This window comes from Pollicipes pollicipes, unplaced genomic scaffold, assembly GCF_011947565.3.
Source record: "Pollicipes pollicipes isolate AB1234 unplaced genomic scaffold, Ppol_2.1 Scaffold_3181;HRSCAF=3727_pilon_pilon_pilon, whole genome shotgun sequence".
Lineage (NCBI taxonomy): Eukaryota > Metazoa > Arthropoda > Thecostraca > Pollicipedomorpha > Pollicipedidae > Pollicipes > Pollicipes pollicipes.
This window is the reverse complement of record NW_023596245.1, coordinates 1-25,000: the sequence shown is the minus strand read 5'-3', so window position 1 is coordinate 25,000 and position 25,000 is coordinate 1. Positions and strand designations below refer to the sequence as shown.

Below are 25,000 nucleotides of genomic sequence, written 5' to 3'. Positions count from 1 at the left end.
ATGACGTGATGATGTATTGATGTAAGACCTTTACCTTGCCGTAGCTGCGGAGGGAATCCTTACTTGCGGGTGCTTATGACTGCAAATATTATTTGGATGCGGATTGAATCGTTCATTTGATCTGAGTAGCCCTGACTAAACTGGGCAATATCTCGCATTACCTGCGGGCTGCGGATGATCTAACGTCCAACGGGCAAGCATATTCGAAATACGGAGACAAGACGCCACCTGGCGGTCTGGAATGCCCACTCTGACGCGACAGCCCGCCATCTGATGTCTACTTCTGTCTGCGTATATGTAACAGCAGCATCCAGCTGCACTAGGATAGTCATTAATTCTGACGCGCTTGTTTGTGTTATACATTACAGGGGACAGCATCCAGATGTACGTCAACAGCTCCGACGTCCTCATGGGGATGAGAAGGGCCGGGAAGGGCTCCTTCATCAGTCCCGACGAACCGGCGTCCAAGACTATTGACAAAGTCCGCAGTTCAGGTGGGTGTTAGCATGAGGTTGTGGACACGATGAGATGATAGTGATGCACTAGTTGCAATGGAAAAATACGTTTCATTCTGCACCTTTCGTTTGGCGTTCATAATACAAGTATTTTGCCTTCATGCTCCCCATTGAAATTTAAAGGAATCAAATTTACGAATGCAATAGAAAGTGCCAGAACATTTTTATCAATTAAGCGTCTCTATTTTCATGCCAACAGTAACGTCTCGCCTGCCGATGGCAAATGTCCAGGTCGAATGCGTCATCTAATGGCGTTTGGGAGCAATGTATACCTACATGCAAGACATCGCCTTCTATAATCACAGCGTACGTCTACATCGACGAGGTGTCCAAGCTGAACGCCATGATGATGGCCGACTACTACTCCAGCAACCGCACCTGCCACGTGTATGTGGTGCCCCTCAAGGATGAGTACATCAAGTACTCGCTAGCCGCGCCCAAGGGCTCGTCATTCAACCAAGCCTTCGACCCTTTGTGAGTGAGAGCAATGACAAGTCTACAAGCCGAACACATGCAGCATAAACACTCGCCAGCCAATAGCAGTCGCATTGCTTCAGTGCCACCTTTTGTTCTGGCCATTCCTGCCGTCACGCAATACGCCCACCAGAACAAAAATCGGCGCCACGTCTCAGAACCACATCACCTATGCATCTGGAGCGCTGCTCGATGCAAGAGCACGACACGCATTGACAGGCGTCGACTGGCAAAGCGCAATGTTGTCCCACAAATCAGTGCGAATCGTCGAGCCTCACAGCTTGGCTGCGGACTTTCGCGACCACGCCGTGCCTGTGGCGGCGGCTGGCGTGCCGCCGGTCTCGTACGCCCGATATAGGGTAGAGAACCTGTCGCGGAGCCGGGCGTGGTACACCACTGAGGCATGGAGCGACCGGCACAGCAGACCACGGTAGCCTTGGTGCACGGCTGTCACCAGCTGACGCCGAAGAAGCGCGGGGCGCGTTCGGAGAACGGCCAGCGACGCTGCAGTTTAGTGGAGGTTGAACTTTCTCTTTGGGCGAGAGCTCACGTTATGGCGCCGGTACCTTACGCTCGCCAGCCAATAACAATCGCATGGCCTTCATTTATGTGTATGCGTCCACAAAGGCATGTTGCCGCAATATCAACCCAACTATACCTCCATTATCCTGTTTTTTCTCTGAGGAATAACGCTAATACTACTTTCTCATTTATGTGAATAATGTTACCCGCTAGTGCACTGAACAAGTTACGGAACATTCCTATGAATAATTTATGAGCCTTCCATACTTGATGTATGTACTTTCTCCACCGGGCAATAAGGCTGCAAATACCCTTATGCATTGTAATCTCCAGCCACCTGTATGGTACTGATAGCTATCTGTTTAATCCATGGTTTGGCTCTTTCCGGCTTTCTATATTCGGCATCCATTTTCCTGCGATTTCCAGCGACAGGCAAGGTCGGCCTCCTCACCAACATTCTCTAGGCTATTATCGCTTAGAGCGGTAAACATTTTAGGTGGATCACATCGGAAAAATCTATCTAGGTACAAGCCAGGATTTTGTGTACATATATATATATATGTATATATATATATATATATATATATATATATATATATATATAAATTGTGCACTGCTATTGGAAATCATCTTTTGGTACGGAGAACACAAATGAAACATGACTTATTGAAGTAAGACAGAGTCCTATTTACAGGATACATACATGCATACATATATACATACATGCATATATATATATATATATATATATATATATATATATATATAAGAAACACTCATAAGGGAACACTACAAAAGCACAATGAGAACACTATTGGCACAATCACATCAATAGTGCTCATCGCCCACCAACTAATAGTTCAAGAGTTGTGCAAGAATTTGTCTGTCTGTTTAGCGCAGGAGGGAGTTCGTTAATGAATATGCCTTCTCAAATTTGAAGGCGTCTTCTGTCATTAAACGTCCGTAAGATGTCAGTGTTGTCTGTCAGTTGTTGCTTCAATGTCATGCCGTGCTAGTGTCGCGTGTGGTCCAGTGGTGCCCCGTGACGTAAATGCATTGTTAGGCGTCATGAGTGTTGTGGTCACACCAATGTAGTGTGTGGAACGAAGTTTGCAGCCTTCGATGCTGCATCCGAATTGATGCACTACATTGGTGCATTTTAGTTTGTCGGGTTTGTCTGGGCTGTCTCTCACCAGAAAGTTAGATATTGTCTTATTACGATAATAAATGACGATATCTATTTTGTGGTCGTTTTTGTCTCTACCACGTCGAGATAAAATTTCCCGTAAAGGTTTTTCGTCTTGTTTGTGGGCAGATTTCATTTGATTTTGATAAAATAGTTTGAAGGCTGGTTAGATGCGTTGTCTTGGTCTTCTGTCAAAGTATCTTGTCATAGGTCGTGGTATTTCGTTTTTAACGTCAGGATTTGAAAAACTGTTGTTCACCAAAATCTGTCTGATTCTAACCAATTCTGAATGTAGTCCTGTACAATTAGAGCAGTGCTTAAATGCAAGTCTAATGAAGGACCTTATGACGCCAACGACTTGATGAATTATGACGCATTAACGAACTCTCTCCGGCCCTAAACAGACAAACAAATTCTTGCACAACTCCTGAACTATTAGGTAGTGACCGGTGAACACTATTGATGTGAATATGGCAATAGTGTTCTTATTGTGTCTTTGTAGTGTTCCCATTATGAGTGTTCCGTATATGTATCTTGTAAATGGGACTCTGTCTTTCTTCAATTAGCCATGCTTCATTTGTGTTCTCGGTACCAAAAGATGCTTTCCAGTAGTAGTGCACAATTTTTTATCCTTTAAAACTAAAAACGTATTTCTTGTGCCATTCAATCTTCTCCGACAATGAGATAGAATCTCGAAACGTTAGAAGGTAAGGAGCGATTAATATACGAGTAATTTTGTGCGAACCATCTTTAATCTAAGCGATAATGCCAAGCCAAAGGCCCGGAAACTAGAACGATGCGTCAAAAAGCTCGTCAGTGCTGAGTCGGCAGGTATTTTTAGTCAAACATGTATAAAAGAAAGGATTTTGCCAAAATATTCCAACATATGTATATATATATATATATATATATATATATATTCATGTGCATATATATGTATCACTTCATTAAACACGCGCATTCTGAACTCATACTATTTTTACAAGGATTAGGATAGGATAATTTTTACAACTGCAATCTTAGTTCAAACAGCATCTCCGGTTAAAAATGTTTGTGATAGTTCACAAGGTGATGGCCATTTGACGTGGATCTATGCACGTGGAAAAGGTTGTTATGGACGTGCTTAGGGACCCATTATTTACTTGTCTTGTTTGGGTCCTGTCCAGTCTTGGAAGCCTGTTGCGTAACCTGTGTTAGAATATTTTTTGCTCCGAATATACATCTTATAGTTGTAGTTTCTCAGCGACTTGCAAAAGGGATTCGTCATCCACTCTTGTCATCTACAATGACTATGTTGCTCACTCAGGTCTCGGTGCAATCGTGCCTAATTTGCATAATATTCTGGCTTGTGTTTCACACCGATGACCTGCACTGCACATCAGGGGACATTCCGGTGCATGCAGCTCATGACTCACCCTTCTGCCCTTCAGCGTTCACTGGCTCGTCATGTCCGGCATCGCCAACAAATGGAAACGGGACGCGGAGGTGGACGCGGCTCCCTGCGCCATCCCCAAGGGCATCCAGGGCACCAAACTGATGAACGAGGAGCTGCGCATGATCTACTACATCCTGCTGACCTCCTACGGGTGCGGCGTGGCGCTGCTGATGCTGGAGATCGGCTGGGGCCGACTGGCGCGCCGCTGCGGCTCCTTCTCGCGCCAGGACGACGCCAACACGGTGCTGCAGCGGGTGCTGCGCCCGGACGGCGCCGGCGCCGGCAAGTCCGCCTGGGCCGTCACGCGCCCAGATCAGAAACCCACCACCACCTACACTTACGGCATGTCGATGGACCGGGGCGCCGTGTCCACCTGGTCGACGGTGACGACGTCGCCGCCGCCGCCGCCGTCGTCGTCGTCGGCGCCCGTCGCCGGCGCCCGCTCAGACCGCGAGGTGTTGCAGGAGATGCGCGACAGCATCAAGTACGTCAACGGGCGGCCGTACCTGCTCGTCGGCACGGGGGACGGCGTGCGTCCGGTGCCCGTCACCGACGACAAGAACGAGGTGTTCGAGCGCATCTTCCGCGAGCTGAAGGAGCGGCCGGGCAGTTCGCGGCTCAACGACCAGTTCGGCGACCTGTACTTACCCGAGAACCTGATGCATAAGTAGCGTGGCGCGGTGGCCGCGGCGACCGCGGCGGCTCGTGGTCCTGGTGGTAAAGTCAAACAGCTTGAGAGGAGAAAGGTTGTAGCTCTGGGATCACGAGCCGTATCGGGATGATACCGCCCCCTTCCCCCCCCCCCCCCCCCGGATTCATGAGTACCCAGGAAGACTGCAGACCCTCCGGTGGATTTCCATATACGCATGTCGTGGAACACTTAAAGCCGTCAAACCAAGTGGAAAAATAGGACGGATTGGATGTAGAAAATAATGTTAGCACGGGATAGGATGGGACTTTTTCGGAAAACGTTGGGTGGCCTTCCCCATGGGCCCACGTAGCCGTAAAGTTGTCACCACCTCTTCGATGACCTTAAGACCGTCTGCTTATTATGTTTCACACTTCTGTCTTTTTTAGGCCCCCTCCCCTTCTCCCCTTGGTCACGCAGTGGCTACGCTGGGCGAAACACCCCTGTTCCCGTTGTTACGCTCTAACGCCAAAAAGGTATTGTTCGTTTGGCTCCTAATTGAGTTAGATTTGCGAAATAAAGACGGGCATGGTGCCTGTCATAAGAGGGAGCCAGCGCTTTCTGTCTTTACCGTCTTAAAACACTTTAAAAACTTCAGTATGATTTGTGACTGCACTTGAGGGTGGCTTTGCGTTATCCGACCGTTCCCCTTGTAACACTGGTTACGCTCAACCAGACTCCTCTCCTTCTGCATACGTCACGTGATATATGAACGGCCTCTTATGCGACGTCGATCAAACTGACGTAACGCATATTTTGTGGCAAGCAATAATGCTATGCATCGTGACAAGATCAAAAACACTTGTAGTTTTGTCTACGCACATAATACAACCGTATGGCATCATGTTCTTTACGCGCAGTGCTATGCATGACTTCTCGTCCTCACAGTTCAGTTATGTATGCACATCTAGACAACAATGCCGTTGACATTGACAAAAGAGCTATTACCAACGGACATGGAAGCCATTTAAAAGCATTGTATTTCAACACAACAAATTTGAAGGTTGTGCACAAAGCATATCACGTCACAAACATGACATAATTGCTTAATTACGAAATGCACCAGCTCAGCGACATCAGACGCCGTATCATGTTAAAAAGCGTAAGTGTCATCAGCAATCCAGCTGTCGTACATCAATTGCATTCAAGGTAGGAGGTTTTTCAGTTTTCAGAAATACACTGTCCGGTGCACATGTTGTAGAAAGCAAAATAAACGCGTTCCACCATCTGTTTTTGGGTAACTGCGTAACCTTTGTAACGCTAATATAATCATGGGCGCAACCACCTGGGGACGAGGGGTTCGGACATCAGCGACGTTTGGCATGTTGGTCTTTTGACAACTCTGACCACATAATGGGGCAGCCAACAAGGAAATGAACCCAAGTAACATTTCAGACGTCGTTACGTCCATGAAGATGATGGAATGCTTCAAGAACAAGCCTTTGAACATTGAGAGTAGCGTCTCGTTGTGCCACGGTTTGTAGCCAAATGTGTGACTATTTGTATCTTGTGTGGCAGTCCCAAAAATTTACTCGAGTGCCGTAATTAAATATCGATCCGTAATCACAGCTGGTTGCAATGACCAGCCCATCACCCAAGCGGTCTTAAGTGTGAAACATTTTGGAGCAGATTGTTAATCAAATTGTTCTTCAGACACGGGATGTACGCAGAATCTTAAGATGGGGAAGCTCAAGACCGCGTTTAGCGTCACATTAAGCGCGCGCGGTTCTTGCGTGTCATAACATAGTATTGCATATCCTCGGTGTTCCGATTCTTACGTGTCGACCCGAAATTTTTGATTGCCGACATGCAGTTACTTACATAATTCATCTATACCATTCATACATGATATAATCACCATTTCTGTGCACACTAGATTAAAATAAATACATGCCATAAACTTGGTAAGGGGGCGGGGAGGGCATGTGCCCCAAGGACACGTACAGATTATAAAAACCTGCGTATTAGCTGTCCTCGGTGAACTCAGGGCATCATGCAAAGTCATAATACGGCCGCCTATGGCCAGCGTTTCTCCTCGCCGGGGGATGAAACCCCTCACATGTAAATTTAACTATCTCGTGGATGCGGTTCGAACCAAAGGTTGGAACTTCGAACCCACTGGACGTATACGTCTGCCACACGCTGTGAGGGGGGGGGGGGAATGTTGGTCTAAACACAAATCACCATAAAGAAAATGTGTTGACCAACGCATCAGAACCCGGACTAATGAAATAGGAACCGGCAAAAATAGATAGAAAGGAGAAAATAAAAAGAAGGAGAAAAGTTCGTCGCCACAACGCTGTACCACAACTATCATGCATGCTTTCCAATGCTTTCCACGCATTGGGGTTCAAGGAACGTGCCTGCACAGTCCGCTGCCACAGCCGAGGTCATCGCCGGTTTTGCATAACCTCACACGCCAACCCTGAGTCATGCTGCTGATTGCGACGCATCCGGGAACCCAGGGAGGACTCGGTTTTATGGAGGACCGACTCATTTTATGGCCCCAATCCAGTGTTCGATGTCAAAAAGTGACCAGTTTAAACTCGGCTGCAGCCAAGTTAAACGGGCCCATCTTAGCCCATGGACTGTGTGATCATGCTGGAAGCACTTGTTTTATTGCTGTACAGTTGCCATGCACGTACAATCAGAACAAGCTTCCCGCATCCCTCGATGAATGATCAAACTTTTAATCATGCGAAGAAGTGCGTGAGACCTCTCGGTGTTGTGGACGACTGGGACAACGAAACCGACGTTAGCAGACTAATCATGATGACAATAGCATGCAAGGACAAGGCAACAAGGATTAAAGACGCATCATGACAACATCACTGTGAAAAACATCAGCAGGTATATAGTACATATACCGTCATACAAAGGACCATTTCCATAGACATAAACAGCAAGAGTGAGTGTGTGAGAAAAACGTACGAAAGCTAAACAACGAATCAACGGGGAACGGAGGATGTAACGAAAGAGCTGTGCGCTGACACACCAATGGGCTGGGCTTCCGATGGCCCGCTGCTACTGTCACTAGTACGCTCACTAGTCTAGTGAGCGTAGCCGTGGTGGGGCGCGGCGGCGGACAGCGAGGCCAGCTCCTGGAACTGCTTCTCGAAGGCGGCCCGGGCGGAGGCCACCTCCGGTGTGTCTGTCACAGGGCCCGACAGCGGGTCGGTGGCGGCCGGTCCGTAGGTCGGCTTCGGCCCGCTGCGGTGCTGCTGGTGGTGCGAGGAGTGCTGCTGGTGGTGCGAGGAGTGGTGGCGGGGCCCGGAGCGGTGCGCTTGCCGCGGGCCCTGCGGGTCGGGCGCGGCGGCGGCCGCGGCGGCCAGCTCCTGGTACTGCTCGTGGAAGGCGGCTCGGGCGGCGCTCACCTCCGGCGTGTCGGTCACGTGCTCCGGCGGGCCCGCCAGCGGATCCGTCTCGGCCGGCGGGTGGGTGGGCCGCGACCCGCTGCGGAGGCTTCCGTGGTGCTGCTGGGTCGAGTGGCGCGACTGGTGCTGCGAGTGGTGCGGCGCGCTGTGGTGTCGGGACTGAGAGTAGCCGTGGTGCACAGCTATGTCCGGTGCCGCCTCCGCCAGTGCCGCCGCCTTGTTGTAGAGCCTGCCGACAGAGAACGTGTGTATTGGCCGGGCAAAACGTGTCTCCCGAAGAAGTATCCCAGAGAAGCTAGAGAGAGTATATCATATATCTACGCTGTACCTCAGAGAAACTGATGCAGCAAAATAAATTTGGAACGAGGATCGTCGTGAATTCGTGACAGCTGCACGTTCATGATCGCAAAATTCTCGGATGACATCCGCATCTGGACCTGGAGCCCATCCTCCTGGCCCAAGCGCGCGTCCACCAACCCGCACACCGTGCTCTCCGCAGCGCACGTACTCGAAGAATCGTCGCCTGGCCTTCTCGACAGCATCGGGCGGCGCCGGACCGCCGACCGGCTCCTTGTGCGAGCTGGCGTGGTAGCCGGGCTTCGAGTCCCAGGGTATGGCCGACGCTCGGGCGGCGAGGAACAGCAGGGCGGCTCCGACGGTCTGCGGGACACGGCAGCAGGGTCAGCGGGGTCAGCGGGGTCACGTGTCTGCTGACGGAGTGCGGGGTGCGGCGGGGCGGGGTGGGTCACGTGTTTGCTGACGGAGTGTGGGATGCGGTGGGGCGGGTGGGTCACGTGCCTACCACTGCCGGCCTGAACGCGTAGTTTGAAGAAGAGGTCGGTGTGTTGAAGCTGCGGCGCGACCCTTTGGTCTACGCTTGGCTCTTTTGTGCAGATATCGGTCACTACAGACGTGCAACCAAAGGAGAGAGGGGGGGGGGGGGGAGGGGTGGTCCCGCAGGCCCGGATTGTGTTGTTTTTCACCATAGGTCTTCCCCAACAGAAAGCTGAAAAGTACGGTGACGCGTGCACACCGAGCTCCGCCCCCTCCCCGCTAAGAAAATCCTGACTGAACCCCTGGGTCAACCCAGCTGGACACTAGGTCAATTGGCCGTCTCGATGCTCAGGACCCCGAGCGGTGACCTCACCAGCGAGTGCATGGTGTGGAAGCGGTGCCTCAGAATGCACTGTCCGCAGCTGCTGTCGCCCCGGCTTATATGGTGGGCATCAGCTCAGCGAAGCGCTGGCCAGCTGCTAGCGCGCCGGGCGTTTTCCTGTTCGTGCCATCTTGGCCCCGTCCTTGGCCCTCACGCACTTTCTACGATTCAAGGGTACTGGATGACATCCAGTCCAGCTGGGAAATTCAAGGTGCGTGTCGATAGCCTGTCTGAGTTTGCAATAGAACTCATTTCGAGCATGGAATACGTCGGTGTGCTGTTGGCCAAAACGCAGCCTGGGCGGTGCCACTGCAGATACAATTGTAAGTGGTCTCTGGTCATGCTGTTCAGCAGGCACTAGTCCTAGTAAGACGCATGAGCTCCTGTCCTGGTCCGATTACCAGTTAGGTTTGAGTCTAAGGTAAATCCCTAATGTCCACGTGATCGTCACCGCTTTGTCATCATTGTTCTCTTACGGAGTGCCAGTCACAGAGCCTGGAGCGCGAGTTCTATTCCGAACTCATCTGTTTCAATGAATATGAGCCTTGTCTGAACCAGCTTCCCATTGACCCTGGGTTCGTGACGAAGTCCACCTCCTATTGCGTACCTTGTGCTCGTGGCTACGCTCGTCAGTTACTTTCTTGATCGCGTGTAACAGAGGCTGCCAGAGACGCATGATAACTCGGAGAATACATGCCACCGGTAGTATATATCGCAATTGGTTCTTCTGGTAGGCCGCATGACCTGACATAGCCTAACCCATTAGCACAGCCTGCTAACCAGCCAGATCAAACTGCGCCGAACTGAACCAAACGGAATCAAACCAAGCTGAACCAAAGCTAGATTTTTCCTTACGTGGGTTTGGAACCAAATCTGACTCCATCGGCGTAAGCTCAAGTCTAATTCCAAAGCCAAACACAATTAGAAATCGGTGAATACAATTTATCTGCGAAATTAATCCATACGCTATAATCAGAGCCTCCTCCGCCCCCAAAAAAGCGAGATGCAAATCGATTTCGAGCACGGCCTCACACATCCGGGATTGTGTAAGGCCTTGGCCACATCCGGGATTGTGTAAGGCCTTGGCCACATCCGGCATTGTGTAAGGCCTTGGCCACATCCGGGATTGTGTAAGGCACCACACAAAACACGTGCTCAATGGTGTTCGTATATCCGCTGTTCTTTCCCCATTCACGCTTCATCGCGGACCCCGCACCGCTCCGGTTATCCGGGTCCAGCGCTCCTTATGGGCCATGAGCGGGGACTTCATCTGGCTGGGAGCGGGATCTTCGCCTGGCAGGGAGCGCGAGCTTCACCTGGCGGGGAGCGGGGGTTCCCCTGGGCTCACTATGCGGGAACCCTGCCCGAACGCCCGCAGTATCTCGCAGAGGGTCTCTGCCTTGGTAGGCTCGGACACAAGACGACTCCCAGATGCATGCAATCTTGTCCCACCACAAATCACTCTCCTCCATTCAATGAGCCTGAAATTCCCGTAGCTGGCCGATAGGGCACTTATCCAAACCGCAGCAAAGCAAAGCTGTTAATAATGTTCATTCAACGACCAAGGCGTGAGCTCGATCTCTCTCTCTCTCTCTCTTTCTCTTTTTCTTTCTCCTCTCCCTGACGCGCTTCTCTCTCTCTTCTCTCTCTCTCTCTCTCTCTCTCTCTCTCTCTCTTCTCTCTCTCTCTCTCTCTCTCTCTCTCTCTCTCTCTCTCTCTCTCTCTCTCTCTCTCTCTCTCTCCTCTCTCTCTCTCTCTCTCTCTCTCTCTCTCTCTCTCTCTCTCTCTCTCTCTCTCTCTCACGGACCACATCTCTTTGACCACTTCTGCAACTTTTCGCACGAATTGTGGCACGGCTAGTGATGGCATCTAGTTACCCTGGATTCTCCACGGTCTGTTCTTTTCCTACCTCAGCTGTCGGCGGACACGCGATTTGACGTCTTAACCACCTACTGCTATGAACTGTTTTTTTTTCATGCCAAATGGACAATGCCATCAGGGTCACCTCATTTGCGACACTAGCTCGGCTGGCGTAAAATGGAGGACTGGAAGGCAATGTAGAGTAAACAATTGCGTCATAATTAAGCGCCTTTTCTAATCCTTATCATCTCAGGCTTCTATATCATGATGATGATTTGGGCTGTAGGGTGTACCGGCTACGTTGACCATATGGCGTCCATTCATTCTTTCAGGGTGTTTGTCCGCGTGAAACATCCTTTCAGCACATCTTCGTATACCAGCGTAAAACTGGTGCTTTTTACTGCATCCATAACTCATAATTGCGCTCTGTTCACGAGTTAGCATAAATCGTAGCAAAAAGATCAGGTAAGGTCAGCGTGCAGGTGGGAACCATTTTCCTTACAATATTCTGAGCCTATGTTCAGGCAGACTTAGGCACAATGAAGAACCGAGCATCACTGATTGTCATTGGTCCATTAAACCTTCCATAGGGTGCCCAGAGGCATTTCACAGCTTTCACATATTCATAACGACCTTTTTATAAGGATGATAGTGATATTTTCAAAAGGTTGCCTTACCCACACGCAGGTTTACGTACAACACATACGACGGAAGGCGCCGGGTGGTGGCCAGATGGTGTACCAACCCATCCAATAATTTGACATTCTCTGACTCTCAATGTCCCAACCCCGCCCCTATCGCGGCCTCGACCTGCTGAGACGGGAACATTTTACTCCTTTGACGTGTTCGTCGTGGCGTAATTGGTGTTGTAAAGTCAGCCATCACCATCCCGCTGATCGGCGCAGGAAGGCCCAGTAGTATGTGCTTCGCGGCACCGCGAAGAACGAAGAGCGGAAGAGCGAAGAGAGAAGAAGCACTGTCAGCCTGCCTACCTTAGTTATGTATAGATATACAGCTATTTGTTTAATTGGGATCGTTCTAATTCGGAGGGTAAAGTTCAGAGTCTAGAATCACACTCTACTTTGCCTGTCTGCCTCGGGCCCGCGGAAGCCGCTCGTAAACCGTGTGTTTATTTGCAGTCATTCGAAACTCAGTCGCGTCATTTAACACACGCTAGGCTGGGGGGTCAAATTGAACCCCCTGAGGGTTTTCCCAGAACTAGTTTCCGAACGGCGCTGCGTAGCCGCGCCAAATTTTGCTTACTGCACAACACTTAATTGTAGATCAGCTGGCATAAAAATATAGGTGTGCCTTGTAAGGTCGCTGACCTATGGAAGGTCAAAGTCGGGCCGTGATTTCAGGGAAGGCAATTTCTAGGGAAACTTTCAATCCGATCAAACAACGGAATGTTAGACAAAGCCATACATCTCTAAGATACTTTCTTAGGCAACACAACAATTGAATAAACAAATATCATTGACCTAGGGTCAGGTATGAAGGTCAGATCAAGGTCAAAACCAACCTGTTTTTTTACTCTCGGGCTTGCTGTATGGGCTGGTTTCTGGTATTCATTTCGAATGTATTGACAGCAGGAACCCTGCTATAACCTTCCATGGACTTTTATAGGTCAGAATAAATCACTGACCTATAATGATCCAGGTCAACATTTTGTTTTTAGGAACATGCCATCCAGCATAGTCCTTTGTCGCTCACCCAAATGTAAAACTCAAAGCAGTCTTATACCATTTTTGTCACCAAGATCTTTAAAAGGTCAGACAAGGTGAATGACCTTAACTGAGCGTGTGACATTTTGTTTAGAACAATTGGCCAGGTTCCCTTGAAGGCCAATCTGGACTCTGACCTTGTTTGACCTTACCTGACACAAAGGTCATCAACTAGGAATCTCAAACCTTGACCTAAGTGAGTTCACGTACAGGTCAACACACTCTGTGAATTTGGTGTCTAGTTCCCTTAGTTCCCGAGACCTCAGGGGAGGGGTCAAGTTGACACCTCCACCCGAGCAAAGGGTATTCAACCGGCCACCCGGGCGCTTGTTAAAAGGTCAAACAAGGTCACTGACCTTCACTGAGCGTGTGGAATTTTGCTTAGAACAGCTCCTGGGTTCTAGGAGTCCTTGGAAACCAATCTGGAATTTGACCTCGTTTGACCTCATTTGATCCAAAGATCAAACGTCCAAAGTCTCATTTGATACAACGTCGCACTAAGCGCATTCAACTTTGACCTAAAAGAGTTCACGTACAGGTCAACACACCCTGTAAATTTGGTGTTTCTAACTCTCTCAGTTCCCGAGATCTCAGGAGGGGGGGGGGGGGGGCAAATTGACTCCCCACCCGAGCGAAGAGCATCCAGCCGGCCATCCGGGCGCGTGTTAAGCCAACTCGCTTGATATGCATGTGCACTTGTGAGGCCATTTATAAATGTGTGGGTTCGCCATTACAATGTATAAAACCCAGCTGGCGAGCTCACTGAACATGCTGAACTGTAGGTTTGAACAGCGTTTGCCTCGTCTGGTGTTTAACCAGATGCGGGCCTGATCCGTGCCCACGTGACCGCACCTGATGCAGGTTTGCATTACTCGGACAGACGTAGTTCAGTCATACCCAGTCACGCGCGGCCCCGGTATCCATCCGAATCCCCGTTCCCCAGTCCCTGTTCCCCAATACTCCAATCCACAATTCCACGGCCTCCTAATCCCCGTTCACCAGGCCACTAATCCCCGTTTCCCAGTACCCCAACCTCCGTTCCCAGCCCCACCAACCGTTTCTCAATCCCCGTTTCCCAGACCACCAATGACCGTTCCCCAATCCTCGTTTTCCAGTATCCAAATCCCCGTCTCCCATCCCCCAATAACCTTTCCCCAATCCGGTTGCCCAGTGCCCCAATCCCGCTGCAGCCGCGCGATCTTGCATTTCTCAACTACGATGGGTTCAGATCACTTTCCACCATGCGTGATACGCCGCCGTGCCTCAGTTTCTCACAGGCCCACCGCCGATCGAATGACCGGTCCCGGGCGGTGTGCGCCGCCGCCATGGCATCTGGGCGGAGGCCTCAGAACTGAAACTGTTGGCGCCCGCCGCCAGCCAGCCATAACTGCGCTTATACGGAGACTTCGGTCCAGTACTGCAGTCCCACTGCACGTTAGAGGCACTCATCATCCCCAGAGCCCAGGCAGTGCCTCGCAGGGCGGTGCTTGTTTGGAGACATCCAGTTAATCGTGTTGCCGTCAAATCGTGCTTGCGCGCCTTGGAAACCGCTAGCCATAAACGGAGGACACGGCTATCGCGACTAAAAATGCGGTGTAGATGGACACAAACGACAGACCGTCGATGCCACTCGACAATCCGCACGCGATCCCCACGGCTACATTTCCCGTGACGTGACAGTTCGCGCATTCAACTGCGGTTGCCAAATGATGCATTATCGCTGTCAGCTGCATCGGAATAGTTTTGTCATTCTTTCAGCTGGAATACAGTCTAGGTTCACTAGTTTTCCCGTTTACCAGCGAGTTTTGTTTGAAGCTGCGGAACTAGATTGAATGACACAAGCTTAATAGCTCCGGGGTAAAATATTTGAACCGTTTCGGGTAGCCGATTTCTTGGAGGACATAACAGCACAAGAGAAGGCAGGTGCGCTCACTGCAGACAAAACACGCCTGTCACGAGACTCGAGCACATTTGACCGACAAGTCTGCGAAGGCGACATCAAGTACCGAGAGTACTTGGAAAAAGCTTGTCCGGATACACATATACGAGTTACGCAGTATCGCAGGTGCCATGTTTTACGACACGCGCACGAAATCACGCAGCGAAATATGCCATTTTTGTGCAGAGACCACGCATCATGCACGGCGTCATCGGTGACAAAAAGCTGAACAGAAGAAGCTGATGGCACGCACAAGCACCATAGAACGGTACCATCAAAATAACAGCCTAAGACAACAAACCACATTGCAGGCGCAGCAGTCCTACACATATGGATTTTTCGCACCACTGAGCAGAGCAAGTCAAGACACGACAAAAACTAAATCAGCCACTCATCCACTTTGAATCTTGTCTTCACACACCGCATGGGCGCTTATTTGCAAACTTTTCCGACAGAGTATTTTGGAAATTTGATCTGTCCGTCCCACTCGGATCTGCACCGCGGACAAACTAGCGTCGCTGTTGAGCCGGCGCCGGAGGGTCGGGCGCCGCCGCTGCCAGAGCCGCCAGCTGGTTGTACTTCTCGAGGAAGGAGGCCCGGGCAGCGGCCACCTCTGGCGTTTCAGTTACGGGGTCTGGTGGCCCAAACAGAGGCATGGGCTCGGTCGGCGCCGCGGGGGATCCGCCCACCTGCTGCTGCTGCTGCTGCACCGCCTGCTCCGGCCGCGGCTGCTGAGTCTGCTGCAGCTGCTGAGCTGGCTGGGGCTGCTGTACCTGCAGCGGCTGCTGAGCTGGCTGCGGCTGCTGTGCCTGCTGCACTTGTAGCGGCTGCTGCGCCGGCTGCGGGTGCTGCACCGGCTGCGGCTGCTGTGCTTGCTGCGGCTGCATCTGGTGCCGCAGTTGCTGCTGGTACTGCCACTGGTACTGGTCCTGCTGCGTCCGCGGCCGCTGGAAGAACTGCTGCTGATGCGCCGTGAACGGGAACGGATTCGCCCCGAAGTGAGAGTACGAAGGGAGCGTCAGAGAGGGCGCTGCCGTCGGCTGGGTCGGCTGGCCGGGTGCCGCCTCCTGTGGCGGTGCGTCCACGTCCGGGGCAGCAGCAGCCAGGGCTGCCGCTTGGTTATACAGCCTGGCAATAAAGCACACCGGGCGCGCAGTCAGGAGCAGCACACGAAAACACCGACATGACACCGGCTTTAAGCGAATAAAGGCTATAAATTTCCAAAGGAATCTCAGCAAGCATGACAGGATGTCCGCGCAACACACATTTATGCTCACAGCTAGTCCACGCCACACCGGGAGGCGCAACAAGGCGACATACCACCAAACCGGGACTTAACAAGGCGTATCAGTGTCCAAGCGTCAGCAATCGGCGCACACACCAGACGGCAGCGGACACTGCGCGTGCCATGCCGGCCAGCCAGCCTGCCAGCCCGTGTGCGCGAGCGTCGGCCGAGCCTCACTTGATGAAGTTGCGGGTAGCCAGCTCCACGGCGTTGGCGGGCGCCACTCCTCCCACGGGGGTCTCGACGGCGTCCGCGGCGCCGCCCTGCTGCGCAGAGGTCGGCGCGGCGGCTAGCAGCACCAGAGCCGCCCAGCCGATGGTCTGCGAGACGTGGACACACTCGCACTCACGCTCGCGACGAGGACACCCTTAGTAAGACCGCGCCACACGCACTCGCAAGGCTCAGAAAAATAGGGTAGCCAGCCGACTTTTCGATCTGACACGGTGTACCAGGGCTTGCGCGACGTTGCGATTTTTGGCATGTTATGCTAAACATAGAAATTACGAACGCTCGTTCGATGACGAGCGGATGCAACGAAGTCATCAGCACATGTTTGAGCGTATATTTTTGCGGACGAACGCAACATCATTATCGATACAATATTTGCCGATGTATTCGTTCGGTACACATGCTTTCAGGGTGCCCTTCACCTCACTTCTAACACTCACAATAGCCAGGCAACACGTGGCATGGGGATATCTGTATGCTCTTAATTTCATCAAAATTAAGATAATCACCCTTGAGAGCAGTACGTGCGGAGACCATCATCTTAAGGTTTTTGAGACTGTTAGCACCTACTACGCCTGACAATGCCGTTAGACATGCTGAACGGGATAACACTGCCTTCATTGCACCTAACTAAAAGTCGATTTTCTCGGAACGCTTATTTCCAAAGATAAGCTGTTTTTTTACATTACCACCTGTTTGCTTTGTTTTCCGTCGTAACGCGATGAACACTGCAGTAGTGAGAATAACGAGGGAAATCGCATATAATAAACATAACGTCACATACGCATATCACGCAAGTAGAACCCATCTCCAATTGAGTCAAAATTACGATCAACATCTCCAAGATGATCGCGGCGTGCATAAGGAACTCTAAGCAAAAAAGTGATAACAAATAAACGGGAGAGTGATCTTGACATATGTAAGCCTCTTAATTATAAAACCTTTCCGACGCCACTGAACCCTTTCAGAAAGGCCTTCAATCCGTCGTGTTCTGGCAATGTCAGTATAACCACGCTGTAGGCATACCATAGCAATACATATCCTCAAACATACCACGGGGATGTCGGTGAGCAGGCTTGGTATCACGAAGTCATATGGAAAAGCTCCACTTCGATCAGAAATCCTTATTTGAAGACCTCATCAAACTGAAAACGTAGATTTCAAGACAATTTTGCTTATGGGTTCAAATCTCTGCTGCTGGCCAGTTTCCATGGACGTGCGAGTCACCCCAAAATATTAATTGAAACGGGTTATAACTGCGACCAACTTGCGCGTGTCAGGCCTCCCACCGCGACCAGCTCGTTGCGCACGTGGTGGTTACACGCACGCATGAGCAGGGACATCCCGACTGCAAGCATATTACACGCGTACATTCCATTTCAGACATGCAATTAAGGGCCAAACTGCCGAACGCCTACTCCGAGCGAACTGCCACTGGGGTCCAGCTTCACCCCTGGCCGGTGGACACCTGCACGGTAACGGCAGCCCGGCGGAGCCCCACTCACCGGCGATGCCATGACGCTGTCGGACCGGGTGAGGACGGCACTGCCAGGCGACGGCGCCCAGCGCGGCTATATAGAGCGCAGCCGTGGGCCGCGCTCAGGGACGCGGGCCGTCGACAGTTTTCCTCGTGTGGCCGCGTCACCCGGCCCATCCTGGCGGCCGAGGGTGAGCCCGACCACACGCGCACTGCACGTGCACAAAGCGCGGACGTCTCCATAGTGCACCGCGACTAGATGCCGATCAGCACAGAAGCTAAAAAGAGACATAGAAAGTTGTAATGATCGTGCGCTGTTTGATGAAACATGCCTTTCTTGCACAGAATTGTAGATACTGAGGCTTGCTTTCAACAGGTATTTCGAATTGGCCAAGCACAGTGAACCACTGCACATACCACTGTCTGGAGGTGCCACAGGGCAGGAAAGAGATTCAAGTTTGGCTGTGCACATCATGTACAAGAGCAGAGCACTGCCATTACCCACAGACAACTGTCATCAAGGACATTCAGTTTTTCGAATGCAGGACAGGGAATCTGAGCAGGCTACACAAAAGCCGAACATACCGGTACATGATCACAGTGTGTCCCATGCCTTCTTCAGTCATGTTACTCCTCTGATTCTCTACTGGATTCCCTGCTTCAACAATGCCTGTAGCAGCAAGTAGCCATACTATGCATCCCAGCCTGTTACATGTGATGGGGATAGCATGTCATTTTGACATGCAATATGACCAATGAAGCAAGTCATGTGAACTGCCCTTGATCTGCATTGGAACATTTCCTCAGATAGAATTAGCAAGAGTAGCATCTTGTGTTTATTTCAGGGTAGCTTCTTATTTGATTTACACTTCTACCATCCAACCCTGAGCATTTCCCTATGGGCGAGTAGTGCAAAACAACACCCACCTTGTGCTGCTTGAGCTGCTGAGAGTTGGTATGTATCTCTAGTAATTAGCCCTAATAGAGCAGCCTTCTATGATGCTTCCTTTGTACTGCTTATTTACATGAACAGCTTGCTCATATTTCTTGGAAATACATTCATTTATCTGTGAAATGATATTCTATCACATGCAAACTCATTTATTTTCCTATAAACTAGTCATCAGTAGAAAGGCAGACAAGTTGTCAACAGTGCCAAACATTTGCCTCAGTATCATCTGCTAAGTGGATTAGGAACTATCCCTCAGACTTGTATGCATGTCTTTGTAACAGGAATTTCTTTCTTAATCAGAAAGGGGCTTCTTGTGGACTTGCACAAAACAATCATCACAGAAATGAGCTGGCCAAAATGGTCATGCCAAACATTTAACCATGGGTTCAAGATCTTGAACTGAAAAGCAAATGGCTTAAGAATACATATGTACATGGTGATAAATTGAGACTGAAGATGCATGTTCTAAGGTTGTTGGCTTAAACTGCAATGTTTTAAGTATCATGCATTTACAGCATGAACAGGAAATGTACCAGTACTTCACCATCTTCAACACTGAAATGCATTACAGAATAATATAATTTGAATCATTTCAAATATATTAATAAATTTGTATATTTATTTGTTATGACAAAATATATACCTGTTCTTTTTTGACCAAATAATTTTCCAATGTCAACAAATTGATCATATTACTTTCACACCTGTATATGTTATCCATTACCTGGATTCTGTAAGGGGGACAGAGCAGGGTCATGCAGCAAGAGTGTTCTTGGTCAAAATGAACAAGTATTGTTTAGCATTGCTGCATCACCTACATCACATACCCTTCACCCTTGTACAAGAAACCATACTACATGGTGCATGCCTAATACCTTATATCTAACAGGCACACTTTATGCTGAAAAAGAAACATTTAAAAACTTTACTGCTTGGGAGAATATCTAAAGTGTGTAGCAAAAATTCAATCTGGAAAGGAAGAACAGCCTCAGCTCTTGCTACCATGTCTGGCACCTGCACACATGACTTAGATAGGTCATGTATGTTAGTGCTGCTCATGATATAAGGCCTGTGTTCCCCATTACCACAGCTGTCCACAAGTTGCAGCCTGTGATGTCAGACATAAGTTTGTCACAACAGCCCTCACACCTTGGAGTTAGTAACTTATGTATAACGTAGGTACTTGTGATGTCATAGGTAGCAACTCAAGCAGGTACTTTGCCAATGAGGAACACAGCCCAGCTGTGTTAAACAATAGTACGTTAAAGGTCGATCTGCAAACCATGGGATTCTCAATGAGATCTCATTACAATAGTGGTATGGCCCCATGTATCAAGTGTTGAGGTTAACTGAGCATCTCGTCAATACTTTCACCAGTTTTAAGACCAGTTCAAGCAACATACTGTAGGCAACATGAGTGTGGGTAACACAGCACATGACTCACATACTGACTATAGTTGTGTGTAGGTGGGAAATTTATTGGTTAAATTGCTTGACATACCACCTTTGGCTGAAGGTGGTTTGAGACCTCACCATATTAATTACCTGCTCTTATTGAGGGGTCTAGTGGTGCAGAGAGCAGGGCCAAGAGGCTGAGCTTCCAACTTTTTGAAAATTTCACACTGGAATTACCAGCATTGACTGGATGGAATAACCAAAAATGGTTATTATCTTACTTCAACGTTACAGCGCTAAATCGAGAGGGGTTCCACTGTCCCTGCAGATTTCCCACCACTGCCTTAGGCTCAGTTTCTTTTCCAGAAAGCCCAAATTAGGTCCACCCTTCTCCCACGACCATATACGATCTTACTTAACAATACACTTGAGACAAGTTCCTATTGACGCAAGAGGCAAAACAAACATGAGAGCGCAACCGAGAATGACGGCGACTCTGCTCGGTTTTGACACAAGTTTATTGCATAGAATGCACTGTTTCGCCGAATCAAAGCAACGAATGCGTAATTAAACTGCATCTTGACCAATGTAAGTTTCCTCTACTGAGGCGAATTGTAGAATAAACGCTGTGCTCGGCCTGTAATATTTTGTATCATGAGCGCCAAGAACGAACATAAATGCGGCCATCTGGTAAAATCCTTTTGATCAGCTGTTTGGCTTTAAGCTGTCTACTATCCGTAACTGGCTCTAGATGGTCAGATTTAATTATATGTGATGTGCTGCTTGTTAATATCATACATACTCTTTTAAGTATTTTGCTATAAATCGGCCTGAAAAACACTATGTGGAATGATATTTAGGAACTAGCGAAAGAAAAGACAAAAATTGTCTCAAAAACGGCCGGTGTGCCCTACTAGAATGGCTAGGAGAAGGCCATGACATTTATCGACTAACCTTTTCACTTCAGGGTCTTGAGCTCGAGGCTGAGAAGGGGGAGTGAGGCCGGGCCGCCGTAGAGCGTGTTGTGTTGGTGAAAGTAAGCGGGTTGGCGCGCATGGTCTTTGGTGAGGGAGACCAGCTGAAGAGGTGGAAGTTGATTTGGCTTTAAGAGATGAAATTATAGAAGAAGCTTGTTGCTTGGACGCATCTGCCTGCTCGTTGCTGAGAGGTCTGCCGACAGAAACGCGTTCTCTGCAATATTTTTAGTGCCTGGGACTATTAAGGTAGGTGAATTGGGATATTGTACGTACGTTATTGTTGGCTCCGATCAGACAACTGATTCTGAAGAGTTTTTGTACCAAAAACTTGAAGAAGGATTTATTTCTAATATTATGCACATCCAGAGAATTAGTATTGTGCAGATGCAACGTCCAAATGTCATTGCATCAGTTCCTGTGTACTGGACATAAATATCATTGTTGTAATTTCCCATCATATGCCTTTATTTCAAACATGTGTGTGGACCCCAAGGAGATGCAGGGCCCCAAAGGGCTCTGTGATTACAGGATTCTGGTGGGATCTGGTTGGATTAGCTGGAATCTTGAGGTCTTTTGGGTTCCAGGCACATGCCATCTTGTTAGTGCAGTACACCCAAGCACTGTATTCTAGTGATTAGGGGGTCTACCAGGCACCTCTCTTTTGCCTGTGCTTTGTTGGCTTGCATCTTCCTGTTTTGTTTTTTAGCTCACCAAATTGTGCTAATACACAGATGGTATAATCTAAATAAAGGTAAATACACAAGTTTAGAATGGCATGAGTGTGGATTGGAGTAATTGTAATCAGGGTAGATGAGCAATATATTTTCAGGATTACCCATCCTTCCTGTGCTGCATATAATTGCATCCATCTGATGGGTAGGAGATTGTGTGATGTTTTATCCTGTACATATGAGACAAATTTTAACTGACTAGTGATTTGCATTTTGCTTTACTGTTTTGAGGTAAGTATGTCAAGTTGCCACATGTGATATGTTGTACACTGAGCATGTATTTGGCATGGACCAATGAGTATCTGACATTTGTTACATTTGTGAAAATGGCTCTTAGCACTTAACAGTGCTTTTAGATGATAAAATATTTTATATTTGGTGCATTCATTCTTTGAACTTTTCATAAGTGCTGCCAACATTTTTGTGCCCAAGCATTTTTAGCCCAATATATAAAATCAATAGATAATATGTGTAGTATATCAGCTCCTAATTTATTGTGTGTTTCACTACATTTTGAAATACTAGGCTACCATGTTTCATCTTGCAATGGTGATTATTACCTCTCACTTATATATAACTGAAACATGAGAAGTGTATAAAATATATACCATAACTGTGTATGCTTTGTGGTGCATATTTACTTAGTGATGCATGCCATTCAAATGCTGTATATGAATCTAAGCTATAATGCTTCACCTTGCAGTGGTGATTTTTACTATTTACCAACATATAATTTAAATGTGAAATTATGTATGTATACTCAATACCAATATATATGCACACTCTGCTATATCTACATGTAGTAATGCATGCATTTACATTTTTTTCTGTGCTATTTTTTAAAGAAAAGAGTCCAATATAATCATGCCTGAACAGGTTTTGTTAACTAGCTAGATACTATGGGTCAAACTCTGAAAGCCATTGACTGCCTTGACCATGGGTCAATGCCAGCTTGTCAACCACTGTGGGGACAGGCAGCCAGTAGGATGTCATCAGGCAAAACCAGCCAGTTAGGTACTATGGGTAAAATTTGGGCAGTCTAGTGTCACAGGTCAAAGTTGACAAGGGGCATGCATCACAACCAACCTGGTCAGTGTTATGCATACCACACCCATCTCCATAACTGAAGGCAACCTGCCATGGTCAGGGCTCATAGATCCTGACCCAGTGACCCCAGTAACACCACTTGAACTGTCCTGACAGCTCATCACAAGCTGCTTCCGCGCCCTGTTTGATGTCTGTTTGCCTTGTACTTACAACGACACTCTCATGTCCATCGGAGATCTGTTTATCGTCACATATTGGACTATGCTCTGAAGGAATGGATGATAGTGGTGTGATCAAGCAGCTTTTTTAGACTTGTTTAAGTTTCGGTACCGGAAACCGAAGGCATCGGCTCTAGAGCTGACAGTATATCAGGCGGATGGCTAGGACGGCCCAAGTTTCGCGAAGACTGAGCGGTGACTCCCACGGCTCGTATAGATCTGAACAGGCAGCCCATTGCAGTTTCTTTTCATTTATATAGTTGTGACCGCGGACCGCGTCAGCGTACTAGTCTCTTGCGGCAGTTCACTTTCGATAGCAGGACAGCGCACACACTCCGCTGTGCGCTTCCACTCGCCTGTTATAGTGCCAACTATATCAATAAACGAGCGGGTCCAGTGACAAATGTTCAGATCATTGAACCCAGTCATCAGCAATTGCATAGCAGTTAAACGGGTCCAACATTTTGCACGCAGAGTGTGGTTGGTCCAGAAATCACTGTTAGGCACTTTGTATCGTAATGCCACCCTTAACGCGAATCTGTCGTAAGTTAGCAGTTGCACGTCTGCGTTGAATAGTATCACTGCTTGCCCGTTCCGTAAAGAACGGCCCGCGGTGAGGCCGAATTGTAGCCATTCTGCCACCGAGGGAAGGGGTAGTCGGTCGTACCATCGTGCGACCCCCGCCCGTCACGTAACCCGACGCAGCAGACGTGGAGACGGAGCAGCTGTGACCGCTGATCTCACGTGACACTACCCGCGTTTATAAGCGCCCGCACTCCACCGGCGACGCCTCGTCGATGGGCAGTTATTTATAACCGCGGGGGCGATCAGCCAAGCAGACTGACGGACTGAGCCGGATTGAATAACTACTGTAAGAAGGGGATGCGATGCCAACGGATGGTGGCCTTCGTCGCATCAGATTGTCGCTTGTCAAGCGCTTGGCGCTGCTCGCTCACGCGGGCCCGCTCGCCAGACAATGAAGTTCTCGCGATACGCACCACCCGCACAAAGTGACGCCACTATCGACTTCATGTGACTTTGATCCGACGACTACGGCGACGGCACGCGACCTGCCGCGTACCACGTCAGATCACGCCGCTGATCAGTCGCGTCGGCCACGGTTGTTGTTTTACAGTGGTTAGTTGCGGGAGTACGGTTGTGCGCTGTGTGACGCGCGTCCTTGACCTGTGGTCTCACCTGTGGTCGTCAACTCTCGACCGGTGGCGTGCGACGCCATCTGTCACAGCGGTGCAGACGAGGATGATGGACTGGAGCCTTCGCACCCCGCACCGATGCGGCCGGAGGCCGACAGTCCTTCCAAGGCGGCTTGCTCTCTCACCACTGACGCTTGCGCAGCGTCTTCTGCTTGTGCATGCCGCGGCGGTCAGATTCGCGCCCAGATAATGGCCCTGCTGGTCCGCCGCAGTCGGCGGCCTCCAGACAGCTCTGGCCGCCTGCGTTGTCGCAGTCACCAAGCCTTGGGCGCGAAATGACCGCAGTTGTCGACGCGCCCTTAAGCCCAAACAACAGCAGTGGTCATCGAGCCGGTTTGTGGCGCAGTCCGTGGCAGCGGCGAACGGCCAGACCACGAAAACGGGAGACACAAGCGGCTAGGGGCAAACACGCGGGACTGCTGGGCGCTAGCAGAGCCTATCATCACTGATGACTGGTCGTCAGCGAGCGCTGTAGTCGGCCACTTTGACGTTTTTGTCCCGGTCATCTCGTTCTCTGTTAGTTACTTTGCTGCAGCGCACGGGAGAAGGCGGGGCCGGTGTCGAAGCCTAGAGAGAGGGAGAGGTAGAGGTAGAGGAGGAGGA

The 25,000-nt window shown here is 49.5% G+C and overlaps 2 protein-coding genes across 2 annotated transcripts in view; one reads left to right on the top strand and one right to left on the bottom strand.

The window, feature by feature from the left end:
* The window catches only part of LOC119090895 (glutamate receptor ionotropic, delta-1), an 11,874-nt gene extending 5,951 nt beyond the window's left edge, over positions 1-5,923 (top strand). The window contains exons 6-8 of the mRNA XM_037213625.1: positions 369-494; positions 821-989; positions 4,128-5,923. Coding sequence (XP_037069520.1) covers positions 369-494; positions 821-989; positions 4,128-4,803 — 971 coding nt within the window. The 3' untranslated portion in view covers positions 4,804-5,923. The remainder of the gene's footprint in view (positions 1-368; positions 495-820; positions 990-4,127) is intronic.
* Positions 5,924-15,382: 9,459 nt separating this feature from the next.
* LOC119090890 (activating signal cointegrator 1 complex subunit 2 homolog) lies at positions 15,383-20,777 on the bottom strand. The gene is made up of 6 exons (XM_037213621.1): positions 20,361-20,777; positions 18,791-18,930; positions 17,892-18,141; positions 16,336-16,478; positions 15,728-16,001; positions 15,383-15,391 (listed from the first exon to the last, which is right to left on the bottom strand). The coding sequence occupies exons 3-6, from the start codon at positions 17,901-17,903 to the stop codon at positions 15,383-15,385; spliced, it is 438 nt and encodes a 145-aa protein (XP_037069516.1). The 5' UTR covers positions 17,904-18,141; positions 18,791-18,930; positions 20,361-20,777.
* Positions 20,778-25,000: the final 4,223 nt, after the last annotated feature.